At 35.4% G+C, this 11,441-nt stretch overlaps 1 protein-coding gene across 2 annotated transcripts; it reads left to right on the forward strand.

The window, feature by feature from the left end:
- The first annotated feature begins 237 nt into the window (after nt 1-237).
- LOC116166698 (ras-related protein Rap1) lies at nt 238-7,449 on the forward strand. Of its 2 annotated transcripts, none has more exons than XM_031481771.1 (5): nt 238-351; nt 993-1,210; nt 5,650-5,778; nt 5,912-6,064; nt 6,513-7,449. In XM_031481771.1, exons 2-5 carry the CDS (start codon nt 1,028-1,030, stop codon nt 6,600-6,602), a joined length of 555 nt encoding a protein of 184 aa, XP_031337631.1. In that variant the 5' UTR covers nt 238-351; nt 993-1,027; the 3' UTR covers nt 6,603-7,449. The 2 variants fall into 2 exon arrangements, with proteins under 2 accessions (XP_031337631.1, XP_031337630.1); XM_031481770.1 differs by having other exon boundaries at nt 273-623.
- The last annotated feature ends 3,992 nt before the right edge of the window (nt 7,450-11,441 follow it).

An 11,441-nucleotide genomic window follows, 5' to 3' on the forward strand; every position in this document is an offset into this window, starting at 1 on the left:
TTTGTGGTAATTAACCACTTTGCAGTGTATGCAACACACCTTACACCAATTTCAGGTTTGCTTATTCAATGGTTGGACGAATTCAAATTCGTTGTTGCGCGCTATGTATGTATGATGTGTTGCCTGACATTCTGTACTCCGTAGCGGGAACGGTACCAGTAAGTAGCAGCCTCTGGTGCGAAAATGGCACAAAATAGGGAACTGTATTTTACCGGGAAAGGTAGTGATCTGATTCGGGTGCGGCATAATGACATGCGCGGGTTGCGACGCAGCGAAAGTCTACCTACTTCCATCCTTTGAACGTATATCAGCCATCGCCCGTGTACCCACATAACGGTATTTAATTTTACGGTAAGTTGGATATTTATATCTAAACCTTCCTTTGGTAAGTCCAACGCGCGCACAGCCATGAATTCAATATAAGAAGTTAGTGGTAGTAATCGATGTATATTCAAATGGGTGTTTATCCGAGCATTGAGCCATGACAGTGTGAATTAAAAGTGCTTAATGAACTTTATGTTTGACGGTAAACTTTAAACTGATTCGTGAGGTGACGACATCCCTATCGCCCTGAAGAGATTGAGACTGTCAATTAAAGAAGCCGAAGCTGGACAGTTCGCAATGTATGTATTATTTATAAACTTCCTGGTGATTGATAGTTTTGGAAGAGGGTATAGTTTTGGATTGTTTTGAGGGCTCGTCATCGTCTGGAATCAAAAGTGTTTATTATAAATTAGTGCTTTATTGCTTATGAATCATCCTGCATTTTTCGGTGAATAAAAAAATCATTACTAATCCTCCTTATTTATTTCAATTAAGAAAGGCATGTTATCCTTTACTATCAAAAACTACCTTTTAGTTTGCAATTACTTTCGCTATATTCTACTGTTCGGCTGCTTCCTGTTCGGTTGTGGTTTCATTTTATCGGGATGATTACGTGTTATCCCCGGCCGTATTCGGTATAGCATTTACTCACCTTTTTTTTTCTTTAGAAGTCAATACGGACGGCGGGATTTGAGGAACAATAATGAGAGAATATAAGATCGTCGTGCTCGGTTCTGGTGGTGTCGGAAAGTCAGCTTTAACCGTTCAATTCGTGCAAGGAATATTCGTAGAGAAATACGATCCAACGATCGAGGACAGTTATAGGAAACAAGTTGAAGTCGATGGACAGCAATGTATGCTAGAAATATTAGATACCGCTGGAACAGTAAGTATTAAAGAAATTAAGGTACTTATTCTAAACATCCTGTTTCCAATAACCAATCTCTTTGTTAGTAATTGATATTACTCATTATAAATACTCCTTTTTTGGTTTGGTTTTCGTTACCAGATTGTGCTTCATCATGCTGATAATTTATTAATATTTACTGGCTGTAGAGGAAATCTTTTTGCACCATTTTGTGTAATTTGGTAATTTTGGCGCCTACTGATACACCCAATAACGCCAGAGCTCTGTACTGTACTGATGGTTGGTTTCACCATGATCACCCTTTGTGTCAATTTTAAACACAAAAAGAATAATTACATTTGGTTGATTTTAGGCATACTGTTATTTATTGCAGTGTATTTTATTGTTTGTGTATTTTCTGTTTGTTTCCTTGGTTGTTATTTTTTTTTCAGGTGTTCATACTATCTTAAATTTCAAGTTATTCTTCAATTACAGCTTTCAATATTGTTTTTATAATCATTTTATTTTCAATCCCATGTTACGATTTTGTTTGTGTCGCTGACATTTGGCAAAACCACTTTTTTTGTCATTTGTTTATGTGAAATAATCACAGGGGTCAAGTGTTTGTACAATTGGATAGTCTTCTGCTTTGTCACTTGCTGTATACTTTCCGAATTTGTGTGTTTTAAAAAACTTTCCCATATTTTCGTTGTTTTTTCTGTTTGCACGTGCTTGTTTCTTTGACATTTGACATCAGACCAGATTTCATGACCAACAGTCCTGGAAAGTACGAGCCTACCCACAGGCGCAGGTTTTTCCTTGATAGGCCTGTGATCTTTTGTTTTTTCTGGGTATCTTGAGTGATTAGATTAGTTGCAGTGGATACTGTAAGTAGGAGAGTCGATTCTGGCCCATAAAATGGTTTTTTGGCAGCCACTCTGACTAGCTTGTTGACAGGTTTAAATTAATTATTTAATATACTTAAGTAAGTACATGTGAGTAATACATGACAATTTACAATTAATCTAATCGAACATTAACTTATTAATATGTCTTTTCTTTACAATGTTCAATCTTACAGGAGGTCTGACCGAGTAATTGTTTGATCATTTTATACTGTAGGTGATGACGTAACATTTTCACAATGACTATTGCCGCCTTTGTAAATAGGACTAGAGCTAATGTTATTGTAACTACGAAATCTGCCAAAGTCTATAGTTGCTAGACTAATCTTGAGCATTACCGGGAATATTACTAGCGTTAGAGTAAAATTAGAATTTATGCTTTGGTTGTATACATACAAACTATTTAATAAAATGTTTATTTAATTTGATATTGCACCAAAGAATAACAAAATTTATTTGGTGTAATTTAAGTATAACCATTTATACTTGGTAATTTTTGTATGTGTCCTATCCCAATATAATTTATGTGTGTTGTTTTCAAGTATTATCTGTGGAATGTATTTGTAGTATGGTGTCTTGTATGTTATGAGATTATGTTTAAGAGCTAATTTTTGATGTATGATTTTAGCTATCTGATTGTGTCAATGCCTATATTCTGTTTGTGCAAGTCGGTGCATGCCGATATTATGTGTTGGATTGTTTTTGGTGTTCGTGAACAGAGTCAACAAGGATCATGTGTCAGTGTTTTGTCTTTAAGTATGCATTTTTTATAGTTGTGTGTGTTATTGTCCTGGTCTTGTATTGCTAACATGAAACCTTCAGTCTCTAGGAAGATATCACTTTCACATAACCAATTGTGTGTTGCTATTAAATCAACGCAATCCTGGTTAACATCTTGTGGAAATCGTCCATGTAAAGGCTTTTGGTTCCATGTGTGTGTGTTATTTGTGATATATGTAAGTTTATTTATTTATTGTCCCTCGTGGTGTTCTATGCCTTCAACAGGCTTACGCCCAATTACAGAGTGATCCGCATAATACTTTTTGTAGTGGTGCCTCTGCAGAAGGTCTTAGGTTGTTCTATACTACGGTATTTACCTTACGAATTAGTTTTGTGTAGGTTAAGGGGTGTGTCAGATTTGTCTGCATATGTTACTGTTTTGTGTAGGACTGAAGTGTCTGATTTGTTATAAAAGTATTGTCGTAATATTGGTGAAATTGATTTATGTCTGTAGGTCCTCTACCTCTTTGTGAACAAGGAAGGTAAAGTCGTATAGTAGAGGAGTGAGGGTGATTTATATGGTGTTTTGTTAATAGTGTAAGGGTGTTTCTTTGTATTTATTATTATTACATAAGACTTCACCTCATTTAGTTTAATCTTCCAATCCAGTGTCCAACGGCTTATCTTGTCTAGGGCGAATTGAAGTTCTTTGATTGCCCAGTTTTGTGAAGTATTAGTAGCCATGGTGATAGTATCATCAGCGAAAGTTCCAATGAACGCGTTTTTTGTTGTTGGAATATCTGCTGTGTACAGGATATTTAGCAGGGGACTAAGGACGTTGCCGTGTGGTACTCCTGTTGGGGGTTGTGTAAATTTGGGAATAAGCTTCCTCGTGTGACACTCTGAATTCGAGCAGTTTGCAATAGTTTTCTGGCAACAATTTGCTCATTTTATGGTTCCACACTCTGTCAAATGCCTGCGAGATGTCTAGAAATACTACTGGGCAGTACTTCTCTTCTTCAAACACACCCTCGTTTACAGCTGTGACTCTGTGTGCATGGTCAATGGTTGCATAATTAGGTCTGAATCCAAATTGAAAGGCATGGAGAGTTTGAGATGCTTCAGGAAGAGTTTTTTAAACGAAGCTATTACTAGAAAGCAGAGTTCCCTCTAAGGCAGAATACCAGTGGCGAAGCTGTGGCCGTACCCGTTCGGGTCGGATAATACCCAGTTAGCCGCCGCCCCACAACCCCCCCAATCCACAAACTCCACCACATTGTTTGGAATATGTCGCGGCCCAGCGCGATGGCAACAAAGTAATGGTGAAACGTCCCTGATAGGACCTACCAGGGACGCATCCTCACGACAGTTGACTAAATCCTGGGAGAGGCGGCGACGCCAGGCATATGTCAAAGTTTCAAGTTTCAACGATATGGGTCTATGTAATGTATCCAGGATATTTTTTTGGATTAATGTTTTTATCAATCTCTCTAGCTCTTTTCCATAAGAGTGATGCATTGAAAGGACTTGTATTGCTGAAATTAAATACAAAATTCTCAATCCTTTGAATTCGATTCTTATCAATAAATACACGGTGTGGCAATTTCTTCTCTTAGGTGACGAGATGTTACAGGAAGTGGTCATAATTGATCCGATTCTGTTTCTGCGGCGTTTCCATGGAAGGAGACATGGCGATTTGTGTCAGCGACATTTATTGTCTCACTATTAAAACAGTCACAGCCCTAAATGTCAAATGCAGCTGTAAAACAAATGAGGGCCATTCTACGCTATGGGTGAACAATAGGATCTGGAGCACCTATACTAGGGCGAAGAGTAGGTGTTGTGGTTCTATTCTAGTCGACTGAATTTCTATCCCGATGCACACTCTTTTATACCCCATTTCTGTGGTGGAGGTATGTCACTGTCAGCTGATAAAATTTTCACATCTCAGTTAGCTTCGACCATTGCTTATCTGGCAGTTGATCATAACAATATGGCGTTGACGTATAAACACTACATACAATACAAAATCTGTGATGCAAATAATTTTCACAGGTCAATTCCTTTAGGAATATTAAGATTACTTCAAACAAAATTACTACGCAAACTCTTAAAAATAATCAACCACTTCGTTATACATAGTAAAGAATTTAAAATAACTTACAATTGTTGAAGAAGGTATGGTAAACAATACATCGCTAAACAATTTTTTCACACACCAATATCAATACGTGGTCGCTGCTGAAGTTAAACGAAAATTCTTTGTATTTATGCCAAATACACCAACAATAATAATAGGTAAATTAGTTTACCCAAATTGATACTCGCACTCTTTTCGCTATTCGAATCTTGCCCACGAGAAAAAACTGAAAAGTCCCAAGAGATCGTGGCAACCGCCTTCACTTTTCCCAATACATTTATTTCTTGTTATCGCCAGACAGTTTCGTTCACGTTCACTATGAAGCGGTACATGTGGAAATTTAAAGTGGGCACTATTTTGGAGAGGGTGTTTTGGAACAATTTTTACGAAATCGGAAAGGACATGTCCAAAAAGCTTTCCAAGGAGACTGTACTCATCGTTTTGTCTTATAGCTGAGGTTAAGTTCTCAGTTCACTTGGAAAAATGCTTGTTTGGTTCTTCTACCAGAAATTTTGTTTACTGCGCCTACACCTTGCATAGTGCAACAAGGACTAAAACAAAATTTTCGATGGAATTCTCAGAGCCCAAGCCAAATTTTTTTATCAGGCTACCTTTAACTCTAATTGGTGGTGTAGTGCTGTTAACCGAAAAACGTTTGCTATTCCACCCAGTAATTGACATCGTGCACTTTTGAAATGACTTATTTATTTCAGGAACAATTTACTGCCATGAGAGATTTATACATGAAAAATGGCCAGGGCTTTGTGCTGGTGTACTCGATAACTGCTCAGTCAACGTTTAATGATCTCCAAGATCTTCGAGAACAGATTCTGAGAGTAAAGGTAATGTACTACACTACACAATATCACTTCGTAAATATGTCGCTAAAATTCGTGCAGCTCACACTACAACTTGGGAATTGTTGCATAATTTGTCCAAACTTTTTTGTGTTTATACGAGCGTTTTTTTTTAAAGGACACTGATGATGTACCAATGGTATTGGTGGGCAATAAATGTGATTTGGAAGAGGAGCGAGTTGTAGGCAAAGACCAAGGAAACAACCTATCACGCCAGTTTAACTGTGCCTTTATGGAGACTTCTGCCAAAGCTAAAATAAATGTTTATGATGTAAGTGATTGGTCGTAATCAATTTTATTACATGGCGTACCTACTAAAATTTGGTTCCTTGTATTGAGAGAAGTGGTCCAAGGGTATTACCCTGTGCCACACCTTTGCTGCAATATAACGTAAGGTAAGACCTACTCCAGGTGGTCGATACTCTCTCGCAACGCATGAGAGCTGAACGAGTCGCAATTCTGAAAATTGAGAGATTAAAAAAGAGTCTTACAATGAATGTGTATTTTCTCTTCTAATTTATCCCTATTACCTTGTTTGCGAAAATATGACTTTGATCAACCATACTGCTTGCCATCGTAGTTTGCTTGGTACTGTACACTTCTGTGTTTGTATAATTGCAGGCAGAAGTGATGATTTTGCTGGTGTTGCTACTTCATTTTTAGCAAATCTTTAATTAAAATGCTTATATGATGAAGTAATGGAATCTTTTTGTTCACAGGTATTTTACGATTTAGTTCGACAAATCAACAAAAAGTCACCTGAAAAGAAACAAAAGCAGAAAAAGAAATCTCTTTGTGTACTTCTATAATTATGAGAAACTAAGTTGTAATTTCAAGACTATTATGTTTTTTGAAAAAGTGTATAGGCATGAAGGCAAGTGCGGACCAGGAGCGTCAATTGTGTACTGAAAGCCAGCTCTGCAAAAAATTAATTACTATTTAATCAATATTTCTATTTGTAATTCGATTTTTCAATATACCTATGTTAGTTGAAGTTTTTAAATCAAGTTATACAATTTTTTATCGATAATTCTTATTTTCTTGCGAGAAATTTAAGTTGTAAGACTTTTACTGCCAGATAATCAGTGTCAAATAGAATATAGCAACTTTGTGAATCAGTGGCGTGAGATGTTTCGAGTCTAAGACTATCAACTGGACATTTCTTCGACCACAGTTTTAGGGTGTTTTATATTCCTATAGATTAAGTCTAGTTGCATATCCGGACTCTGTGTGGTAGTTACATATAGTAACAAGCTTGGAGTAAGCACTTAGGCATTTATGCAGACTTATTTGGTGCTGACTGCCTTCTTCTTCCATATTTGTTTGTCTGCATGATTGCTATAATGTTCGTAATGAAATGATTGTTTTAGGTACAAAAATTTATTATAGGAAAATGAGTTACGTAGTTCTTTGTGCTTACTCCATTCAAAGAAATATATTAACGTGTAATTGAGAGAAATTTTTCTTATGTAATTTTCATGAATCTTAAATGTATCTTGTGTAATTTGAACATGAATTACCTTTGTTAAAACTTATAGCAATTTGTACTACTTAAATGTTTCTTTATTGTTTGTGTTTATTTGAAATTGTGATAAACTTTAATTCCGCTTATATAGTTGTTTGAAATATAATGCTCTTATTTCGCACCTGCCTCTTGCACAAATGGCAGTACCAAATAAAGCACATCTTACAATGCAGTACCGCTTCCGAGGACTTTTGTCGAATGCATTGAGTATAGTTAATATATACATATATATTTTCTGATTCACTGGATACCTTTTTTTGATTTTAATCGCAAGTACCTACATGTGTCAGTTGAAGAGTTTCTTCCGATTAAACCAGTTAAAAGAGTTGTATAAAAAACAATCTTGTTGTTTTTTAATATAAATGTATGTTAATGTATTGACGCTAAATATAATTAAAATTCAGTACATGCAAAGTTTGTAAGTATACTGTTTATCATTCTTTATAGATTAATACCTAAAAAAGAAAGTTTAATTAAAAAATTTGTAATTTGCTCATTGTCGGCTGTTGCAAAGATGAAACTCTTTATTAATAAAAAATATTATCAAATTTTATTTTTTCCATCCTTACATTTCTAGTCGTATAAGATACATATTCGATTAAAATTATTATGTGCTTTCACATAATTTGTTAATTTCTGTTCATGACCTTTTGAGAGGACACAAGTTTTAATTACGCTCATAGATGTCGATGTTTTCTTTCTGAATTTCAACTTAGTCACCTTGTATCTTTGCTGCTGGCTCCACCATATTAAAAAAATGGCACCTAATAGCAGTCTTTCGCATATATATGGTTTTTCGGAACATCCCCTCTGACTGCTACGGTACAATGTAAATCTTTATATACAAAATTAAACAAGAGAAAATTTATGTAATAACAATTTTTTTGTAAAATAGTTTTGGCCTTTGAATATAGAATCAAAGGTTTTGACATATGAACGCCGCAAAGTGTACTTCAACATGAATTTTGCCTAAAAAAATGTCCACGCCGCCTTAAAGTAGAGTAATCGCCGCAAACTATTATTCATCGCACCAACTTTTAGTATATTTACAGAAAATATTTTAGGTTGAAGGTTTTATGCTTGATGGCCTAGTCCACTATACCAAGCTAAACATACAACCGACCTGCATATCTCAGATGAGCTTACGTTAGAAAGTCTAACTTTAGCTACAAGGGTCCTGGGTTCGAATCCCAGGTAAGGCATGGTTGTATAGTGGGAAGAGTAGCAAATTGCTAACACTTCGCCCACTATAAAATAAAGGCAATAAAATAAAATAAATATTGTACACCTATAAGTTACGGTCTCTAAAAATTACCAAATGCATATAGCTATTGCCCATTTATTTAACATAGAGTTTCTTTGTTCAGGAATATAAAATAGTAACACCGGTTTATAGCAATCAATAGCAATAATTTATTGTCCAAACAGACGATCCAGTCTAAACAGAGGACAAACTCATTCCTCAATAACAGCCGCGCAGAAACAGAAAAATTAACAAAAATTGAACTTAATTAAAATTAATTATGATAGATTTATAATTAAGGCGAAAGAAAATTGTTAAGTCATACAATAAACAAAATAAAGTGATAAGTAAAATACATGTAGGTAGTGATAAATTGGAGAAATCAATGGCAAAAGCAAAAAAAAACAAAACAAAAACTGATTTGATCATACTTAATTTAAAGTGTTAAACATATCAACAGTATCACATATACAGTTATAATTATGACACATTCGATAAATATTGGTGAATTTTGTAAAAGATTTTTATAAGGAAAATTGAAACAAACACTTCTTTCGATAACGGAAATAAGGCATGTCAGCACCTGTGGCTAATGGCTATAGCTGAAGCAAATTGTTTATACATGGCTGCGGGCAGCTTTAGCGTATTTTTACCACAACAACTAAAAAAATACACTACTGTAGTCGCTTTGTTTGTGCGCCTAGTCGTACTAGTGCGATAGGTATTTATTTAAAACGGTTTTCTTCCTGAAATTTCAGTAGCAATCACTTAATAAAGTAAATTTTGTAGGTATATTAACGTTCCGGAGTCTATAACTTTTGATTGAGAAGTCTGATCGAAAAAGAATTGTTTTGGATTCTACACACCAAAATTAATAAGAAAAAGTGTTTTCCCGAGTAACTTTGGTGCAGTCGATTTTTGGTAAAAAAGGAAGGTTATACACTGCCTTTTTTTGAGGCGCGAAAAAAAAATTGTCTCAGATCGACCCGGAAAAAAAATTTCTTATAGAATGTGGCCTGTAGAATCCATAATTTCAAACAGTTCCAAGAGATTGGCTACTAGTTCAAAGTTACAGCGCCTTTTGAATTTTCTTTCGAGATTGGTTTCTGAGTCTATAACCTGGATTGAAGAAGTCTGAGATCGAAAAGTGACGAATTGTTGTTGGAGTTCTACGCACAAAATTAATAAGAAAAAGTGTTTTCCCGAGAAATTTTGGTGCAGTCGATTTTTGGTAAAAAAGGAAGGTTATACACTGCCTTTTTTTGAGGCCCGAAAAAAAAATGGTCTCAGATCGACCCGGAAAAAAAATTTTCTTATAGAATGTGGCCTGTAGAATCCATAATTTCAAACAGTTCCAAGATTGGGCTACTAGTTCAAAAGTTACAGCCCCTTAAATTTTCTTTCGAAATTGGTTTCTAGTCTATAACTTTTCGAATTTCATGAAATTTTAATAAATTCAACCATATTCAGGTAATTACTTTTTTTTACCTTCACGTATATTACTAAAAAAGTACATCAAATCAATGAACGACATCACCCACATAGCACCTGACGTTCTTTGGACATCCGTTTCAAGTCCATTATATGTACGAATATGTTCTTCTCGAAACGCCGTGGAAATGTTTTAAATATATGTTCCATAAATGTCCTTTATAGTGGACATAACTCTACGAAAATACTTTTACAATAGACATTTAACACGTGCTGAGCAGTAACTGATTTAAAAAATGACAGGCGCCGTTATGAAAGGTGTAAAATTGACTTTTTTTTTAAATTCTGGACGTTTCCAATCTCCATTTTTAAGAATTTACAGCTAACACCTCGCTGCGCCGGCGTGTTCACTAATCAACGGTCGCAAGTACAACGTATCCGGTGGGCCATCATCAGTGCATCGAACATCGTTTACTTTTTTATCCTTATTAAAGTAAGTAAACATTATCTTTTATATAATACCTAACATATTAATAATGCTGTTGATAAATAATTACAATTTGACAGGTGTAAAATGGAAGAACATAGCGAAAAGGATCTTATCAAGGACCCGACAGGTAATTCTAAATTCTTGCTTTTGTCTGTCTGTGTGCCTGTGCAATAACTATTGATTATTATTGAACGGAAGGTCCTGCCGGTTTGAAACTCTGTGCATAGGGTCGTTAGGACCTTCCGTTCAATAATAATCAATAGCTATTGCACAGGCACACAGACAAACAATAGGGACTTCTAATATATAGCTTTGATGGTATAGTAGTTAAGTAGTCTACGAGTAGATATATACACATATATGTCGGTTAAAGGGGGAGCCCTATTAAATTTAGGTCAACGTCAACCTCAACACCGTAGTTGGGGGAGGAATGAGCGTCTGTATCTATATGAAAAGTTTCTTTGTGGCTAATATTTTGTATGGTGAAAGGGCGTGGGAAAATAATGTTGAATCGATTTAGTTTATGCACCCGACGGCTGGCGCCCTCTAATTAATTCCAGGAATTTTCAGCTATTGGTCATCTTGTAGTAGCAGAGGTCGCCACAAACACTACAATAAATTATCTATATCGCTAGACAATAAAATTTGTAGTTGTTTGTAGATGGCGTTGTTTTTGTTGCTAAACAAATTTCTAATAATAACCAGGCAACCACAGCATTGAAAAGCTGCTGGTGACAACGGAGCCGTCTGTAAAATATTCATCCACAGTCATTCGTCGGTGCGTTGACTTGTTTCCCAAAACAATTACATTTTTATTTTATGAATGACACAAACATGTCTCGCCGAGTGTACGGTTATTGTGATTTTCTACGGCTATTTGTATTGAGTTTTCTTGTGTCACAGTGTCCTTTGTCCAATTTATTTATTTAATAAAGTGGTGTAAATGAATCAGGGTTGTA

This window comes from Photinus pyralis, unplaced genomic scaffold (assembly GCF_008802855.1).
Source record: "Photinus pyralis isolate 1611_PpyrPB1 unplaced genomic scaffold, Ppyr1.3 Ppyr1.4_LG3b, whole genome shotgun sequence".
Lineage (NCBI taxonomy): Eukaryota > Metazoa > Arthropoda > Insecta > Coleoptera > Lampyridae > Photinus > Photinus pyralis.